Source organism: Phocoena phocoena, chromosome 10, assembly GCF_963924675.1.
Source record: "Phocoena phocoena chromosome 10, mPhoPho1.1, whole genome shotgun sequence".
Taxonomy (NCBI): domain Eukaryota; kingdom Metazoa; phylum Chordata; class Mammalia; order Artiodactyla; family Phocoenidae; genus Phocoena; species Phocoena phocoena.
Genome location: NC_089228.1, coordinates 11,156,429 through 11,177,210, shown reverse-complemented (window position 1 = coordinate 11,177,210; position 20,782 = coordinate 11,156,429). Strand labels below are relative to the sequence as shown.

Here is a 20,782-nt window from a genome sequence, read left to right as displayed (position 1 = left end):
TACCTCATTGTAGTTTTGATTTGCATTTCTCTAATGATTAGTGATGTTGAGCATCCTTTGATGTGTTTGTTGGCAATCTGTATATCTTCTTGGGAGAAATGTCTATTTAGGTCTTCTGCCCATTTTTGGGTTGGGTTGTTTGTTTTTTTGATATTGAGCTGCATAGGCTGCTTGTATATTTTGGAGAATAATCCTTTGTCAGTTGCTTCATTGGCAAATATTTTCTCCCATTCTGAGGGTTGTCTTTTGGTCTTGTGTATGGTTTGCTTTGCTTTGCAAAAGCTTTTAAGTTTCATTAGGTCCCATTTGTTTATTTTTGTTTCCATTTCTCTAGGAGGTGGGTCAAAAAGGATCTTGCTGTGATTTATGTCTTAGAGTATTCTGCCTATGTTTTCCTCTAAGAGTTTTACAGTGTCTGACCTTACATTTAGGTCTGTAATCCATTTTGAGTTTATTTTTGTGTATGGTGTTAGGGAGTGTTCTCATTTCATTCTTTTACATGTAGCTGTCCAGTTTTCCCAGCACCACTTATTGAAGAGGCTGTCTTTTCTCCACTCTATATTCTTGCCTCCTTTATCAAAGATAAGGTGACCATAGGTGTGTGGGTTTATGTCTGGGCTTTCTGTCCTGTTCCATTGATCTATCTTTCTGTTTTTGTGCCAGTACCATACTGTCTTGATTACTGTAGCTTTGTAGTATAGTCTGAAGTCAGGGAGCCTGATTCCTCCAGCTCCGTTTCTCTTTCTCAAGATTGCTTTGGCTATTCGGGGTCCTTTGTGTTTCCATACAAATTGTGAAATTTTTTGTTCTAGTTCTGTGAAAAATGCCATTGGTAGTTTGATAAGGATTGCATTGAATCTGTAGGTTGCTTTGGGTAGTATAGTCATTTTCACAATGTTGATTCTTCCAATCCAAGAACATGGTATATCTCTCCATCTGTTTGTATAATTTTAATTTCTTTCATCAGTGTCTTTTAGTTTTCTGTGTACAGGTCTTTTTTCTCCTTAGGTATGTTTATTCCTAGGTATTTTATCCTTTTTGTTGCAGTGGTAAATGGGAGTGTTTCCTTAATTTCTCTTACAGATTTTTCATCTTTAGTGTATAGGAAGAATTCCCATTTTTAAAACTTAACTCTAGATATAGTTCAAAGGGAAGAGTACCCACAGGACTTTGTATATGATGGACTGACTCCAGAAGAAAATGCCTCTTCAGTTAAAATATCAAATAAGGGTGGTATCCTTACCCCTATTTTACAAATGAGAAACTGAGCGCCTGAATTGCTAACCAAATGTCCTGAGTCGCTATGTTCCAGAAATAATACCTAGCATTTAGTGAATGTGAATGCTGCACCGGGTGCTATAATAAGAGTTTCATGTGAATTCATTTACTCTTCACAATAACCTTTTTTATTTGCTGATAGCAATATTACCTCCCTTTACAGTAATTAGAGGCACAGAGAGGTTAGACAGCTTGCACAGTTCACACAGCTGATAGGTAGAGGAGCTGTGATCAGAAGGTTCATTCTATACTATGAACACTATACACAAAAAGTGTATCATCTTGCCTTTCATTATCTTACTTAATATAATTTACTATTATTTTATTTAATTCTCACTTTAGTGCTATGAATTAGGTACTATCAGTAGTGTGCCAGTAAATGTCTAACAGCTGGCTCTCCAGGGAAGGGTAAATTGTAGCCTAAATTGTAGTGTTTGCCAATTTCCATGGTGCAAATACTCCCAGAGTGGTTAATTTCAAGCTACCAATGAGAATCGATGAACTCGGAGTTGGGAAGAAATGTTCTCCATTATATGGTATTTCCATCCTGTGGATACACTACTTGTAAATAGCTTCAAGAATATAGCCAAGGGCTTCCCTGGTGGCACAGTGGTTAGGAATCTGCCTGCCAATGCAGGGAACACGGGTTCGAGCCCTGGTCTGGGAAGGTCCCACATGCCGCGGAGCGGCTAGGCCTGTGAGCCACAACCACTGAGCCTGTGCGTCTGGAGCCTGTGCTCCGCAACGGGAGAGGCCGCGACAGTGAGAGGCCCGCGCACCGCGATGAAAAGTGGCCCCTGCTCGCCACAACTGGAGAAAGCCCTCGTACAGAAATGAAGACTCGACACAGCAAAATAAATAAATAAATAAATTTATTTTAAAAAGAAAAGAATATAGCTAATAGTAAACTGTATTAAAGTGATTAGGAAATGATAAGTTTTGAGTATCTATTTGAATATTTATGCCTTTCTTTTTAATGAAATGTATTTAACTATAACTGAACAAAGGAAGCTCTAGAATAATACCTACAACATGTTCCCATTTTTGTGCATATGAGAAAATTCTCTACCCCGTATATGTGTATAAATGTTTGTTTGATCAAAAAAGAGTAAACTCTTAAAATGGGTTACTTCAGAGATGGGGAATTGAGGATGCCAATAGACAGATTCTCTTTTTCTTATCATACCTCTCTACTAGTTGATGGTTTTACAACCATCATATTGTGCTTTTATGATAAAAAATAATTTATAAAGTTTTCTTTTCTTTTTTTTTTTTTTGGCCCTGCTGCGTGGCTTGCGGGATCTCAGTTCCCCGACCAGGGATTGAACTCGATTGAACTTGGGCAGTGGAAGTGCTGAGTCCTCACCACTGGGAACACCTGATAAAAGGGGTTTTGTGTTTTTTTACTGTGAAACTAGAATCGGGAGGTAAGAAGTGACTTTTCTATTAAATGGTTTTAGAGGTGAAGGAAATTATGATAATTGTAAAGGTTGAGGAGTGTTCAACTTTTCATTTTGAAATTAGTTTGTTGACTTGTTCACTGTCTTTCTCTCTAGAACGGAAGGTCCGTGGCAGCCAACACCTAAGTGTGTCCAAAGTCTTGGGCCCAGCCACCAGCATCACTCCCTTACACTAGTATAAGAGCTTCTGAACCCATCTCACTGCTTCTGCTCTTTCCCTCTGTATTAATTTGCTAGGGCTGCCATACCAAAGGACCACAAACTGGGTGGCTCAAAGCCACAGAAATGTATTGCCTCACAGTTCTGGAGGCCAGAAGTCTAAGGTCAAGGTATTGGCAAGGTTGGGTCCTTCTGAGGCTGTGAGAGAGAATCTGTTCCAGTTTCTGGTGCCTCTTTTCCAATTCCTGGTGCCTCTCTTCCAGTTCCTGGTGGTTTACTGGCAATTCCTTGGTGTTCCCTGGCTTGCAGCTACAACACTTCAGTCTCTGCTTCTGTTGTCCCATGGGTCTCTCCCCTCCTGTGTCTGTGTATCTTCTAGTCTTCTTGAGGAGAAGAAGTCATTTTGGATTAAGGGTCCACCATACTCCACTAAGACCATCTTAACTGATTACATTGGCAATGGCCCTGTTTCCAAAGAAGGCCACTCTCTGAGGTACTGGGGGTTAGGACTCCAATGTATCTTTCGTGGGGACACACTTCAACCCATAATGCCTTCCTACAGTCAGTTCTGCATGGAGCTGCCAGAGAAAACTTTTAAAAATATAAACTGGTTCACTCTCCGAGTTCCCCATCATATCAAGACCTGAACTAGGGCGACCATACCCTACTTCCTCTGGTCCCTGCATCTTTCTCCATCCATCTCTCTTAGTATTAGGATTCTGAGCTAACCACACGGACTGTCTTTCTCTTCCTAGAGCATTCCATGTGCCTTTCCCCTTCAGAGTCTTTGCTGTTCCTTCTGTCTGAAACGTGCTTCCACCAGATGTGTGCCTGGCTCTCATTCTCATGTCCTCCAGGTCTTCCCATCCAGGGCCAACTCCTTTGAGAGGTCTACTCTGACCCTAACCCCTAGAACAGGGACCACTCCTGTATCTTCTTATTCAGTTTTCTTTATAATGCTCAGTACTACCTGGCACAGTACTACCTGGCATTATATCTTATATTTATTTGTTTATTATGTTACATATCTCCCCCCTGGAATGTAAGCTCCTCAGGGGAAGGTATTTTTTAAAATTTGAAAACCTTGCAGATATTTTAGTGTACTTTTTAGTTAAATTAAACTTTTGAACAGGTGACTCATTTACATGGTTGAAAGTGAAAATGATATAAAAAGATATCCAGAGAAGGCTCGTTCCCATTTCTGGGAACTATCCAGTTTCTGACTATCCAGTTTCCCTGACCCCCATAGAAAACCATTTTTACTAGTGTCCCAGTATCTCTTTATGCAACTACAATACGTATTTGTATATATGTACGTATATATTCTTGTTTTCCCATCTTGTACTGAAGATGTCGTTTAATACATAGTTGGCCTCTTGCATTTATGTTCCTTCAAAATATTTCCTGGACATCATTCCATATCAGTTTATATAGAACTTTCTCATTCTTTTTTAAACAGCTCTATAGTATTCCCTTTTGGGAACATACTGGAGTTATCACTTCTCTACTGATAAATACTTGTGGCTTCCATGTTTTATTATATACGACAGGGATTTCCATGCTGTATCCCCAGAGTTTTGAAGTCTTTCTGCACAGAGCGGACTGTCAATAAACAATTGTAGAGAGGATGAAAGATGAATGAACCAATATGAATGAGCCAAGGAGGGTAGTAGGAAAGGAGCCCAAGGGCGGCTCGCAGGTACGCGGTGCTGCACGGAGGCCCCAACAGGTGGCGCTGTAGGCGGCGGGCGCGCCTGGCCGGGGGGTGGGGGTGGGGGCCCGCCGCTCTTGCCGTGGGCGCAGACGGCAGCGAGGGGACAAGCGTGGGGGGTAGGGCAAGTCATATGACCCGTTCGGCTTCCTGGCTTCGGCCGCTGCCGCCGCCAGCCCGTGCCTGCCAGCGTCGAGCCGGGGTCCCGAGGAGCCGTTGGGGGGTTCGGGCCGAGGCCCACTTGTGTGGAGGTCGTCGTCACCGCTGCCTGCCCGCTCGCCCGTCCGTCCTTCCTCCCGGCCGCCATCATGCTGGCTCTCATCTCCCGCCTGCTGGACTGGTTCCGCTCGCTCTTCTGGAAGGAGGAGATGGAGCTGACGCTCGTAGGGCTGCAGTACTCGGGCAAGACCACCTTCGTCAATGTCATCGCGGTGAGTGCCCTCCCGCTCACCCGCCCGAGGCGCCGCAGCCCGCGCGTCTGGCGCGGGGTCCGCGGGCAGGCCTGGCTTGGGGGTCCCCTCTGCGCGGCGGGGCTCTTGGGAGTGTGTGTGTGTTGGGGGAGGGAGTAGCCATGCTTGTCACCTCCCCTAGGGTCAGGACTCGGAGCTTCGCGTGTGTTGGTGGCTGAAGTGTAGCGCTGAGATCGGCAGCTGAAGGGTTAATTCCATTTAGTAGTCTTTTTCCAAGCGCCGTGTTCTTAACGCGGCCGGGGTTTGGAAAGGGTGGAATTGGGCTTGTCACATTTTTAAGGCGCTTGGGGCATTGGGGTTTCCTTCGGGTTTGGTCTGTGAGGGCAGCGGAAGGGTTAACTCCAGCTTGTCACTTTCCTGAAGGGTGGGATTTGGCGACTCCGTGTGTCCCGTGAGAAAGCATAAAAATTGAGATCCTCTCAACTAGCCACTCGGGACGAAGAGCCCCGATGTAGGAAAACAGGGGACCGGTGGGGACTCATTCCTGAATTCTGTGGGCAGCTTCTCCGCTGTAATTCAGTTACTGGTTTTCACCCGTTCACCGAGGGGCCAAGATCAAGTTGATTGTGCTGCGCTCACCGGTAAAGCTGGGGAGGGACATTTCCAACCAGTCCAAAGTAGTGGATAGCTTTTATTTTATTTTACTTTATTCTGTACTTTACATATCTAATTGAAGTGTAATTGATTTATAAATGCACAGCTTTTATTAAGCCGAGCAATTAGGGGGTCTTTGCATTTCTAGAGCTAAATGTCCTCATCTAGGGGGTAAGATTTGCAGCCAGCGTAAAGTTAACTACGTTGAAAAAGCGGGGGTGGTCTTTTGTGATGGTGCTTCTTAAATGAAGGGAGGGGAAGGGTCTGGGCAGGAACGTAGCTTATTCCACGCCTAGGGAAAGGGTGTCTGGGAGGGAAATTGCCCTGGGAACCTATATATAATGTGGTGTTTATTCAGCAGTGATTGAGGGGAAGGAGGATGATTCAATATTGCTTGTTTGGTTGGCTGGGGAAGAAATAAGAGCGAAAGATTCTCGTCAATCTTTATTTACAGCCCAGGAGTTGCTGTGCCTCAGTCTTAGCTGATAGGGGCTTGTGCTTGCCCAGCTACTCCAAAGAGAGATGGCAGCAGTTCCTCCACCGTTTAGATGATGGGTGAAAAAATAGGCGACTAGCTGTCCAACTGGTCGGGTTACTGGAATTATTCAAACACGCCTTCCTTGTTAGGGAACACAACTTGTGTAACTCGTGACTCTCAGTCCTTGCGGTTATAGAGCAACAGGAATGAGTAAGACTTGGAGAAATAGAGATAAGCAGAAATCCAAACCTCCTTTGAGGAATGTTGCATGGCCTACTTTTTGGGCTCTTTTTGTATAATATGATTGGGGGGTGCTTGAGATGACTTTTTTCAACAGTCATAGAAAAGTGGAATGTGTGTCTAGTACCACTAAAATTAGTAAGGAAAAACTTTGGGCTAAGTATCCATATTCGAACTTCTGTATGATGTGGAAAAGATCAGCCTGAGTGCAGCTGATCTCCTTTAACTGTAAATTTTCTGATATTCCTTTCAGATAAGAATTGGTGTCTCCTCCTAAATTCTATCTTTTTGACAAGACTGAGTTAATTTATAGTGTATATAGGTGTATTACTACAGTCAGTCTTGTTTGTTGCAGAGAAGTAGTTATTCTTGGGAAACCTAAAAAAAGTTTAGTAAATCTTTGAGGAACTTCTAAAAATACAAGCTCGATTTTCATGCTTATGTTTCCAGTAGACAGTGTAGTTTAATATAATGAGCATGAACTTTGAAGTCAAGCATCCCTGGGTTTGCAGTCCGGCTCTGCCACTTAGCAGCCTTGTATCCTCTTTCAGTCCTTGATTTCCCATCTATTAAGAGGAGATAATAATGGGTTTCTTACAGAGTTGCTGTGAGTACATGAAATGACAGATGTTAAGTGACTTGCATCATGCCTGGCTATAGAAGGGGTTAGATAAATAGTAACTGATGTTATTATTTGTAGTGGGTATACTCGTTTAATGCAGAAACGATATTTTGAAAAATATTCAGAAAGGAATTAGCTGGGGTCATTTCCGTCTTTGAATTTGTGTATGTATCCAAATGTGGACTGCTGTAGTGGATTCCTAGATTGTGGCAAGTAATCACATCATGTCCTCCCCATTCCCCCCTTTTTTGCATTAGATTATTTTAACATCTGGAAAGCTGTTGAACTCAAAGTGAACTATTATTTTAACGTTAGACTCTTCGTTGCGTTTTGTTTTGGCCGCGCGGTGCGAGTTGGGGGATCTTAGTTCCCCGACCAGGGATTGAACTTGGATCTATGGCAGTGAGAGCTCTGAGTCCTAACCCCTGGACCGCCAGGGAATTCCGTATACCATTCTTTTTGAAATGATAGGATGTGGGTAGGTTCTGTTAAGAAAAAAATAGTGACGGTAATTGCCCGTGACCTTTAAGATGCTGGAAAAAAAGAGACCTCAGTAAATTTCATGCCTTTTTTTAAACCTCAGACTTTAATCTAATCTGTGGTTCCTATAGAATATATTGAGGGTGAGGAAAAAGTTAGTAATTAAAAGTGAATTTACAGAGTTTTAGATAGAAACAGTGTGTCCAAAATAGTAAATTTAGCTTTATCTTAAAAAAAATCAACTGCATTATTCTTTGTATAAAGTGTTTGATGTATAGACTCAGAAATTCAGATGCGTTGACTCCTACGTGTTGGCCGTTTATTTCTCAAATTCAACAAGTAACTTTCCAGGTAGGAAAAGCTTCAAGTGAAGCCAAGTTTCTTAGGTAAAAATCAACTTTTTGTAAACGTCAAATTAAAATGTGTCTTTATTTTCTGCCTTAAAAGTTAAGAAAACTTTGAGTGATGTCATTTAACTTACTCAAAAGGTTTGTGAAGCTGAATTACTTATATGCAGGGTTTGGTCCATTCTGAAATTAGGCAGTTTGCTTACGGAGAGTTTCAGTCCTCAAATTCATATTCTTATGGTTTCAAACCCCAAATGATACTTCATGTTATCTAATGTTTTATGTAGAGACACTTAATATACATAGTGTTCTCTTTGTTTTGAACATTAAAAAACGAAAAGAAACACATCTAGTCTTTAATTTTTTTGATTAGTGTTAGGAAATGAAATACTGCCCATTGCTAAGTATTATGGCAGTTATTACATAATAAAGCATGTGTCTTGTATGTGTAATGTATGTTGAGTAATCTTTATTTTTAACTGAGACCCTTAGATGGGTTATAGGATACTTATGAAGACATGTTTAATAGGATTTACCAAAATGTTATGGGATAAGTTTTATAGACATTGTGTATTTTGAAATTAGTAGTATTATAAAAATTTGTCTACATTTTTGTGAAGTATCGAGAGCTCAAAGGTTAATCCAAGGAAAAGTTTATTACTGCTGAGAATTAGAAAAAGGAGATATTTGGGAAAATGGTAGAAATCTGGACCTAGAATAATTTTTTTAAGAGTTTGTAAAAACCTTAATTAAGTGGTCTAATTTTACCCTCATTTTATAGTTGTAGGTAGGAGATCCAGAAAGGTTAAGTGAAAGTCCTAAGGCTAATTAGTAGCACAGATAAAATTAGAACCCATGGCCAGTGCACTTTCTGCTTATCTGCCTCTGTAGATTTACCTGAGGTTAGAACCATAGAGCTGTGAATTGGGAGCTCTTAATCCTTTAAACATCTGTTTTGAATATAAATATACTCCTCTTACGAATCTGGATAGCTTTTTAGATCGAACCTTCTTAAGCCTATTGACTAACATTTGAGGAATACACACACACACACACACACACACACACACACAGTGTTTGTGTATTTGAGGACATCAATTAGAGGAAAGAATGATAATCTATGGAAAGTAGCAATAGTGGAATATTATAATACTATGTTTGGACATTTAAATAACTGACTAACAGGCATTGTTGGGTTATTGAACTACGTTTAATATCTTTTAAGAGCAGAAATAGTTCTGTGATCAGAGTGCTTCTTATTGAATTACTTTGGAGTAAGAAGGGCAAAAATAGTTTTTAAAGAAAACATGCTCACCTGTAAAGTTTAGCAAATCTGAAACTTGACTGTAGGAGCTGGCCTTCCAGTGAAGTCATCTTCAGATACAGATTCAGAGTTGTGGAACAGGAGGCATCCTGCCAAGGAGCATTTCTTCAAAGTTCTTTACCCCCTTCCCCTTTCCCATTGTGTTTTCCATGCAGGCTTAGAATCTCAAAACAAAATGTTCTCCTTAAGAAGCTGTTAAGAGTGCATTAAGGCACTTTAAATTACTAACTTAGAGGATATTTCACAACTTAAAGCACTGTGTTTCTCAGAGATAAAGTGGAATGTCAGTGAACATGGATACAAAATGCATTGCACCTATTAAAGAATAGTTATTTACATATTATTTTTAGAAGATCTTTTTTTTCCCCTAATTATCAAAATAGCACAGGGTCATTAGTAGAAATTTGAAAAGAATACTATAAAATAGAAGAAACCACTTGTTATCTCCACCATCCAAAGTTAACTACTGTTAGCATACCAGAGTATTTCCTTTTCATCTTTTTTTTTTTTAAAAAAGTATGTATCTAAACGGCTAAAAAAGTCTTGAGATAATGTTTATAATGTTTGTATCCTGGTTTGTTTTCTTTTAATTACGGTGTACACATTTTTCTGTGTCTAAAACCGTCTTTAATTCCTTCATAATTTATCCTGTTATAGCATATCTTGTGGATATACCACGTATATTTGATCATTTCCTCATTATTGGACAGTTGAGTGGTTTGCAGGGTTTTGCTGTTGTACATCAGTTTGATCTGCATTTCCTGAGGATGGGTTCCAGAGTTGGCGTCACTGGGTCAAGGGTGTGAACATATTTCATGTCAAATGGCCAAATTGCTTTCCAGAAAGTATGCACTCCTACTGAGAAGGTCTTCTGAACAAAACTTGGACTTTATTTAAGCACTTTGTCCTGTGGTATTTTTAGGGCATACTTAGTTTTGTTGGTAAGGTAAAGTTAACCAGCAGTATTTTAAAACTATCCTATCAGATAATTGCTCTGTTTCTTTGTTTAATGTTTTAAGAAGTACCTATTTATGCTTCAGCAACTGCTAAGACTGAGACTATAGAGAACATAATTCCTTTTTCAATTTTCTTTTTTACTAAACTTTGCAGGCAAGCCATATAAATACAGCTCATCCCCTTTAGCTATCACAGCCTAATTTGTTTTAAACTTCCTGGTGGATTGTCTTAGGGGTTTGTACTCCAGAATTACGGCATGTTTCCGTGCAGTCCTTACCTAATCTTGCCTATTATAGTGGGATGCTGCTCACTTTTTTTTGCGGGGGGTGTATGAAAAGCATTTTTCCCTAAACCAGAGTCTAAGAAAGTTTGCCAGGTAGACCACTTTTTGAAGCTATAGCATATGAAATTTTTACGTTTATAACTTGAGTATCATTTTTACTTGTAAAAGTTTATTTATGTCTTTTGAACTCTTGTACGAAAAAAACAAAGGAAAGAAATATTAACCTGTCTGCTGAATAGGTCAAAATCAAACGATAATTTAAGGCATTTAGTTTTTCTGAGACAGGACAAACCAAAATTGAAATCTGTAATGGAGTGATTTGAGTTAATTTCTTTCTTCAAAGTAAAAACCGCAAGTCTTACACTCTATTGTGCTATTTTTTAAAGGTTACATTGTTTTTTGTTTTTAATAAATTTATTTATTTATTTATTTTTGATTGTGTTGGGTCTTCGTTGCTGTGCACAGGCTTTCTCTAGTTGTGGTGAGCAGGGGCCACTCTTCATTGCAGTGCGGGGGCTTCTCATTGCGGTGCTTCTCTTGTTGCGGAGCGCGGGCTCTTGGCGCGCGGGCTTCAGTAGTTGTGGCTCGCAGGCTCTAGAGCACAGGCTCAGTAGTTGCGGCGCACGGACTCAGTTGCTCTGTGGCATGTGGGATCTTGCCAGACCAGGGCTCAAACCTGTGTCCCTTGCATTGGCAGGCGGATTCTTAACCACTCTCCCACCAGGGAAGTCCCGTTATATTGTTTCCTAAATTAGATATTGGATCTTGTATTTGGATCTGATTTCATAGTTTTCCCAGTTTTATATAATAGAATAAGATTCTTACTTCATATCCGGGCAAACTTTTTTTAAAAATTAAAATATTAATAAAGCTTTAGGGTTCATTTAGAAATTATCTCTAAGAATACTGTATTTTTTAAAAATTATAATACTGGCAAAATAATTTTAGGATTCAGGTACCTAAGTAGTGACACTTCTCTTGAAAATTGAGGCCTTTCCTCTTAAACTGGGCTAGAAAAGTAATCATTTGTTGTTAAAAAAAAATTGTATGATGATTGGCAAAATGCTTCTAAAAATGTCTTTTGTATCAATTTCCTTGATGACAGTTACTTAAGCATCTACCAAAATAGTGTTACTATAAGAATATATTTTGAGCCTAAATTTGTTGGTATATGAATGTGGTATGGTTGAGTTCATTTGGAATATGTATAAGTGGCTACATGAATTAGAATGCATGGAGGTTGGGAGTTGAAAGCCAGATTATTTAGGTCCAGATCCTGACTCTTAACACCTGTACTATTTTTGGCAAGTTATTTAACCGCTCAGTATCTGCTTCCTTACTTGTAAAATAGGAATAACAGTAGTTTCTACCTCATGGAGTTATTACGGGTTTATACTTCTAAAACACTGAACAGTGATCAAAATAAGGCATGTGTTAGCTGCTAGGTTACTATAATGTGATCTCCTGGAGAGCAGGGAATTCCCTCTTTTTTGTTCACTGATGTGTTCCAAGTGTCTTAAACAGTTTCTGGCATACACTGGGTGCTAACATGTATTTTGCAATGGACAAATATTACATTTAAAATATAAAATTAAGAACAAGTGTCTTTATGAACCCATATTCATATTTCAGTATGCAAAGTGTAGCATAATGTTAGGAATGAGAGTTTTGGAGTCTGATAGATTTGGATTTGAATATTGACTTGGCTATATATCACTTGTATTAGCATCTGTGTGTTTCATTTTTTCCTCCTCTGTAAAATGTAGATGGTCAAAGAACTGCCTCCTGGAGTGGTTTTCAGAATTAAATGAATGTATGTAAAGTGCTTAGCACTGTGCCTGGCACATAGAGAGCGCTCTAAATGGTAACTGTTATGTGTCAGGGGTAACGTTTGACGTAATCATCAGCCTTTATGCTCAATTATTTTTTAGATTTCTCTTAATTATATTTAAATATTTGTAGCTTTTGTTTAGGAAGTAAGGTTTGGTTTTGTTTAATTCTTGGAAAAGTTTTGAGCACGTTATATTTTACCATGTTGAATTTTTTTGGTAGCTGAGATGGGCTGGTAGAAAAAATGTTTTAGCCTCCTGGATAGGCTAGTTATTTTTGATGGACCTACTCATATAATCCTTCCTTTTAGAAAATGAGGTTAATAGATCTATATACTTCTCCTTGGACTGTGTGTGTGTGTCTGTGTATATATAATTGTATTATTTGTTATGGAAAGAATTTACAGGGAATTGGAAATATGAGTTCTTTTGTTTGTCCCACCACTGACTAATGGCAGGACTGTGGACAAGTCATTTAACTTCTCTGTTCTTCGGTTTTGATGCTTGTGAAGAGTGAATAAGCACTGACAACCTTATTCTTTGAGAATTTAGTGGTGCTTTCCTATATCTGGAATTGGAACTCTTACTCATAGATCAGAGAATAAAATAAAAGTATAAAGGCTCCAATATAAAATGCCGGTTATAAGATCCCAGCCTCTCGCCAGAAGAAAAACTGAGATGGTTTGCTGCTTTGTTTAAGAGGTGGAAAGGTAGACGGATCCCAACAGGAAGAAAAGAGTGAACCTTTTGAGTAGTACCTGCCCTCTAGAATTCAGGTGTCCTGTACAAATGTATGCTTAGATGAACTTTTAAAATTTGTATTAAACCATAGTAGTGCTTTTTGTGTATGTTTGTTGTAATTTTTAAACCAGGATTTAAGATCCAAGTGGATTTTAGTCACTGTTGACAGCTGTAAATTTGCAAGCCCCAGCAGGCAGTATGCTGTGTCTGTGTTGGCCTGTTCCCCTAGATGAGAACTGGGCTCTGCAGACTGCATGCAGGCTGGGCCAGAAAGGGCTTTTGGCAGAGTTTCCTTTCTTAAGGTGGCTTAAGGTCTGGTTTAGACACTCATCACTAGGCTACCTTTTCTTTACTTTTTTTCTTGAAAGCTCATTTTGTCTGGAGAATGGTTTAACACAAATATATAGATTTGATCATTTCTGAATAGTTTCTTTCAGAGGAAAAACTGGGAAATGGAGGAAATTCACTTTTTTCTCCCTCTATAATCTACCTGTTTCATTCCACTAGCTGTTGGTTTCCTTATTTTGATCTTATTATTTCTTCATTCAGTGGCTGAATTAAAAAACTTAAAACGTTTAAAAAAATACACAAAATCCATATTGTTTAAAAAAGTAGTGTGGATATACAGATTGGAAAAAATAATCTTTAATACCATTAAGATTTAATCACTATTAATATTAAGCTGTATATCCTTCAGATTTTTTCCTCTCCCTTTATATATACAAATATCAGCTTTTAAAAAATTGATGTATTTGACATATAATATATTAATTTTAGTTGTATAATGTAACGATTCTATGTTTGTATATACTGTGAAATAATCACTGCAGTAAGTCCAGTTAACATCACTACCATACATAGTTAGAATTTTTTTTCTTGTGATGATTACTCTCGTAGTAACTGCAAATATACAATACGGTATTCTTAACTATAGTCACTTTTCTGTACATCTCGTGACTTCTGTATGTATTTTGTAACTGGAAGTTTGTACCTTTTGATCTCTTTTCACCTATTCCAGCCCCAATCTGTTCTCCGTCTATGAGTTGGGATTTTTTGTCTTTTATTTTAGATTCCGTATATGTGTCTTTCTCTGTCTCACTTATTTCACTTAGCATAATGCCCAGTATATGCTTTCTTGATAACATTGATGGGATCATGCTGTACATTCTGAGTGGTCTCGAGTAGTCTACTTGATTTACCTACTTTGACGGCTAATAGGCAATTCACATTCAGTCAGTTCAAGACGGAATTCCTGATCCCTTCCTCTCTCAATCCAAGGAGCCAACATCTACCCTTATCTTAAAAATATTTTTTTAAAAAAGAAAAAAAGGATGTTACAGGCTTTAAATAACCCTTATGTGTACATTTTGGTTACAGGCATGATTTTCCACTGTTGAGTGATTGAAATGTTGGCGCCTAAAACTTTCATTTTGTAGTTTTCTTTGGAGTTCCAGGAAGTGGCCCAAATGATTTGACCAGCTTTAACATTTACATTTTCCTGTCATCCTATGTATGGTAGGTATCTTCCCCAGTCAGGATTGATCATGTCACCTCCATTGTAATTTTCACCACACTTACCACCATCAGAGATTATCTTGCTTGTTGTCTTCATCTGTCTTCTGAATATAAATTCCATAGGGGCAGGGCTTTTTCCTTTTTTCATTGGTGCATCCCAATGCAAAGAACAGTGCCTGGCACATAGTAAGCTCTCTAAATATTGACTGAATGAATGAATATAACAGCAAAGTAGTGTATCTGTTCTTTTATACTCAGACTGTGTGCAAGGCATCATGGTAGGAGATGATTCATAAATGTATCAGGCAAGGTTATTTGTGGTAGAGTATTTGCCTCATAATAGCCATGTATAGGATAGAAATATTAAGTGCCTTAAAATTGGCAAATAATGTTATGGGAATCTCCCCACCCTCACGGAAGACATCAGGGGAGTTTTAGAAAGGCAGTTTGCTGGCTTTGGGTGGGACTGTGTTGAGAATGGCCATGGAGCTGAGCTTTGAGTAGGGTGGTTTTCATTCATTCGGTGGATATTTGAATCAGTGTTCTAGGCAACATATGCATAATGAAGAACAAAAGAGATACGGTTCCTTCTGTTGTGGAGCTTCCAGTGCCACGAAGGAACAGTAGGAGAAGCAAAGACACAGTTGAGGGCAAGAACTTTTGTCAGATTGAGTGTAACCTGCATGAAGGGAAAAAAACCCAAAATCCTAGAAAAATAGGTTGAATCAGTTAACACAAAGCCTTGAGTAAATTTGAATCTGTAGGCATGGGGAGCCATTGAAGATTTTTGTTCATGGGAATGAAGACCTGTGTTTCCAAAGGATTAATTTAGTAGCAATATAGAGAGCATCAAGAAGGAAATTGGTTGCAAGATTATTACAGAAGTCTAGTTGAGAGATAATTAAGTGGGGTGGGGAGTCAGAGAAAGTAGTGAGCTTTATTATGGAAGTGGTGGGTACAGTTGAGCAGTTGAATCAGATGTACAGGGCAAAGGGGAATTTGTAGTCAAAGACCTTTTTAAGGATTTAAGTGGAAGATGGTGGAAGAGTGAGGCGCGAGATCACCTTCCTCCCCACAGATACACCAGAAATACATATACACGTGGAACAACTCCTACACAACACCTACTGAATGCTGGCAGAAGACCTCAGACCTCCCAAAAGGCAAGAAACTCCCCACCTACCTGGGTAGGGTGAAAGAAAAAAGAATAAACAGACAAAAGAATAGGGATGGGACTTGCACCAGTGGGAGGGAGCTGTGAGGGAGGAAAGGTTTCCACACACTAGGAAGCCCCTTTGCGGGCGGAGACTGCGGGTGGCGGAGGGGGAAGCTTCGGAGCCGGAGCTGCAGAGGAGAGCACAGCAACAGGGGTGCGGAGGGCAAAGCAGAGAGAATCCAGCACAGAGGATCGGTGCCAATTGGCACTCACCAGCCCGAGAGGCTTGTCGGCTCACCCGCCGGGGCGGGTGGGGCTGGGAGCTGAGGCTCGGGCTTCGGTGGATCACAGGGAGAGGGCTGGGGTTGGTGGCGTGAGCACAGCCTGCAGGGGGTTAGTGCACCACGGCTAGCCGGGAGGGAGTCTGGGGAAAAGTCTGGACCTGCCGAAGAGGCAAGAGACCTTTTCTTCCCTCTTTGTTTCCTGGTGCACGAGGAGAGGGGATTAAGAGTGCTGCTTAAAGGAGCTCCAGAGACGGGTGCGAGCCGCGGCTAAAAGCGCGGAACCCAGAGACAGGCATGAGATGCTAAGGCTGCTGCCGCCACCACTAAGAAGCCTGTGTGCGAGCACAGGTCACTATCCACACCCCCCTTCTGGGGAGCCTGTGCAGCCCGCCACTGCCAGGGTACCGGGATCTAGGGACAACTTCCCCGGGAGAACACAAGGCGCACCTGAGGCTGCTGCAATGTCCCACTGGCCTCTGCCGCTGCAGGCTCGCCCCGCATTCCGTGCCCGTCCCTCCCCCCGGCCTGAGTGAGCCAGAGCCCCCGAATCAGCGGCTCCTTTAACCCCGTCCTGAGTGAAGAACAGATGCCCTCCGGCGACCTACACGCAGAGGCGGGGCCAAATCCAAAGCTGAGCCACGGGAGGCTGTGAGAACAAAGAAGAGAAAGGGAAATCTCTCCCAGCAGCCTCAGAAGCAGTGGATTAAAGCTCCACAATCAACTTGATGTACCCTGCATCTGTGGAATACCTGAATAGACAACGAGTCATCCCAAATTGAGGAGGTGGACTTTGGAGAGCAAGATTTATTATTTTTTCCCCTTTTCCTCTTTTTGTGAGTATGTGTATGCTTCTGTGTGAGATTTTGTCTGTATAGCTTTGCTTCCACCATTTGTCCTAGGGTTCTATCCCTCCTTTTTTTTTTTTTTAAATTTTTTTCTTAATAATTATTTTTTATTTTATTTTATCTTACTTTATTTTATTTTACTTTATCTTCTTTCTTTCTTTCCTTCCTTTCCACCCTCCCTCCCTCCCTCGCTTCTTTCTTTTTCTTTCTTTCTCCTTCCTTCCTTTCTTCCTTCCTTCCTTCCTTCCTCCCTTTCTCCCTCCCTCCCTCCCTACCTTCCATTCCTTCCTTCCTTCCTTTTCTCCCTTTTATTCTGAGCCGTATGGATGAAAGGCACTTGGTGCTTCAGCCAGGAGTCAGTGCTGTGCCTCTGAGGTGGGAGAGCCAACTTCATGACACTGGTCCACAAGAGACCTCCCAGCTCCACACAATATCAAATGGCAAAAATCTCCCAGAGATCTCCATCACAACACCAGCACCCAGCTTCACTCAACTACCAGCAAGCTACAGTGCTGGACACCCTATGGCAAACAACTAGCAAGACAGGAACATAACCCCACCCATTAGCAGAGAGGCTGCCTAAAATCATAAGTCCACAGACACCCCAAAACACACCACCAGATGTGGACCTGCCCACCAGAAAGACAAGATCCAGCCTCATCCACCAGAACACAGGCACTATTCCCCTCCACCAGGAAGCCTACACAACCCACTGAACCAACTTTAGCCCCTGGGGACAGACACCAAAAACAACGGGAACTATGAACCTGCAACCTGCAAAAAGGAGACCCCAAACACAGTAAGATAAGCAAAATGAGAAGACAGGAAAACACACGGCAGATGAAGGAGCAAGATAAAAACCCAGCAGACCTAACAAATGAAGAGGAAATAAGCAGTCTACCTGAAAAAGAATTCAGAATAATGATAGTAAAGATGATCCAAAATCTTAGAAACAGAATAGACACAATGCAAGAAACATTTAACAAGGACCTAGAAGAACTAAAGATGAAACAAGCAGCGATGAACAACACAATAAATGAAATTAAAAATACTCTAGATGGGATCAATAGCAGAATAACTGAGGCAGAAGAACGGATAAGTGACCTGGAAGATAAAATAGTGGAAATAACTACTGCAGAGCAAAATAAAGAAAAAAGAATGAAAAGAACTGAGGACAGCCTCAGAGACCTCTGGGACAACATTAAATGAACCAACATTAGAATTATAGGGGTTCCAGAAGAAGAAGAGAAAAAGAAAGGGACTGAGAAAATATTTGAAAAGATTATAGTTGAAAACTTCCCTAATACGGGAAAGGAAATAGTTAATCAAGTCCAGGAAGCACAGAGAGTCCCAGACATAATAAATCCAAGGAGAAACATGCCAAGACACATATTATTCAAACTATCAAAAATTAAATACAAAGGACAAATATTAAAAGCAGCAAGGGAAAAAATACAAGTAACACATAAGGGAATCCCCATAAGGTTAACATAAGCTGATCTTTCAGCAGAAACTCTGTAAGCCAGAAGGGAGTGGCAGGACATATTTACAGTGATGAAAGAGAAAAATCTACAAACAAGATTACTCTACCCAGCAAGGATCTCATTCAGATTTGACAGAGAAATTAAAGGTTTACAGACAAGCAAAAGCTAAGAGAATTCAGCACCACCAAACCAGCTTTACAACAAATGTTAAAGAAACTTCTCTAGGCAGGAAAAAAAAGACAAGGAAAAGACATACAATAATAAAGCCAAAACACTTAAGAAAATGGTAACAGGAACATACATATTGATAATTACCTTAAATGTAAATGGACTAAATGATCCCACCAAAAGACACAGATTGGCTGAATGGATAAAAAAACAAGACCCATATATATGCTGTCTATAAGAGACCCACTTCAAACCCAGAGACACATACAGACTAAAAGTAAGGGGATGGAAAAAGGTATTCCATGGAAATGGAAACCAAAAGAAAGCTGGAGTAGCAATTCTCATATCAGACAAAATAGACTTTAAAATAAAGACTATTAGAAGAGACAAAGAAGGGCACTACATAATGATCAAGGGATCGATCCAAGAAGAAGATATAACAATTGTAAATATTTCTGCACCCAACATAGGAGCACCTCAATACATAAGGCAAATACTAACAGCCATAAAAGGGGAAGTCGACAGTAACACATTCATAGTAGGGGACTTTAACACCCCACTTGCACCAATGGACAGATCATCCAAAATGAAAATAAAGAAACACAAGCTTTAAAAGATACATTAAACATGATGGACTTAATTGATATTTATAGGACATTCCATCCAAAAACAGAATACACATTTTTCTCTAGTGCTCATGGAACATTCTCCAGGATAGATCATATCTTGGGTCACAAATCAAGCCTTGGTAAATTTAAGAAAATTGAAGTCGTATCAAGTATCTTTTCTGACCAAAACACTGTGAGACTAGATATCAATTACATGAAAAGATCTGTAAAATATACAAACACATGGAGGCTAAACAATACATTACTTAATAACGAAGTGATCACTGAAGAAATCATAGAGGAAATCAAAAAATACCTAGAAACAAATGACAATGGAGACACGATGACCCAAAACCTATGGGATGCAGCAAAAGCAGTTCTAAGAGGGAAGTTTATAGCAATACAATCCTACGTTAAGAAACAGGAAACATCTCAAATACACAACCTAACCTGACACCTAAAGCAATTAGAGAAAGAAGAACAAATAAACCCCAAAGTTAGCAGAAGGAAAGAAATCATAAAAATTAGATCAGAAATAAATGAAAAAGAAATGAAGGAAATGATAGCAAAGATCAATAAAACTAAAAGCTGGTTCTTTGAGAAGATAAACAAAATTGATAAACCATTAGCCAGACTTACCAAGAAAAAAAGGGAGAAGACTCAAATCAATAGAATTAGAAATGAAAAAAGAGAAGTAACAACTGACACTGCAGAAATACAAAAGATCATGAGAGATTACTACAAGCAACTCTGTGCCAATAAAATGGATAACCTTGAAGAAATGGACAAATTCTTAGAAATGCACAACCTACCAATACTGAATCAGGAAGAAATAGAAAATATGAACAGACCAATCACAAGCACTGAAATTGAAACTGTGAATAAAAATCTTCCAAGAAACAAAAGCCCAGGACCAGATGGCTTCACAGGCGAATTCTATCAAACATTTAGAGAAGAGCTAACACCTATCCTTCTCAGACTCTTCCAAAATGTAGCAGAGGGAGGAACACTCCCAAGCTCATTCTATGAGGCCACCATCACCCTGATACCAAAACCAGAAAATGGTGTCACAAAGAAAGAAAATTACAGGCCAATATCACTGATGAACATAGATGCAAAAATCCTCAACAAAATACTAGCAAACAGAATCCAACAGCACATTAAAAGGATGATACACCATGATCAAGTGGAGTTTATTCCAGGAATGCAAGGATTCTTCAATATATGCAAATTAATCAGTGTAATACACCATATTAACAAATTGAAGGAGAAAAACCATATGATCATCTCAATAGATGCAGAGAAAGCTTTTGACAGAATTCAACACCCATTTATGATAAAAACCGTGCAGAAAGTAGGCAAAGAGGGAACTTTCCTCAACATAATAAAGGCCATATATGACAAACCCACAGCCAACTTCATCCTCAGTGGTGAAAACTGAAAGCATTTCAACTAAGATCAGGAACAAGACAAGGTTGCCCACTCTCACCACTCTTATTCAACATAGTTTTGGAAGTTTTAGCCACAGCAATCAGAGAAGGAAAGGAAATAAAAGGAATCCAAATCGAAAAAGAAGTAAAGTTTTCACTGTTTGCAAATGACATGATACTGTACATAGAGAATCCTAAAGATGCTACCAGAAAACTACTAGAGCTAATCAATGAATTTGGTAAAGTAGCAGGATACAAAATTAATGCACAGAAATCTCTTGCATTTCTATACACTAATGATGAAGACTCTGAAAGTGAA

General features: G+C 39.9%; 1 protein-coding gene across 1 annotated transcript in view; it reads left to right on the top strand.

Moving 5' to 3' along the window:
• Window positions 1-4,745: 4,745 nt before the first annotated feature.
• ARL8B (ADP ribosylation factor like GTPase 8B) overlaps window positions 4,746-20,782 on the top strand; it is a 65,275-nt gene continuing 49,238 nt past the window's right edge. Inside the window, exon 1 of the mRNA XM_065885055.1 lies at window positions 4,746-5,039. Within this exon, the coding sequence (XP_065741127.1) occupies window positions 4,917-5,039 (123 nt within the window). The 5' untranslated portion in view covers window positions 4,746-4,916. The remainder of the gene's footprint in view (window positions 5,040-20,782) is intronic.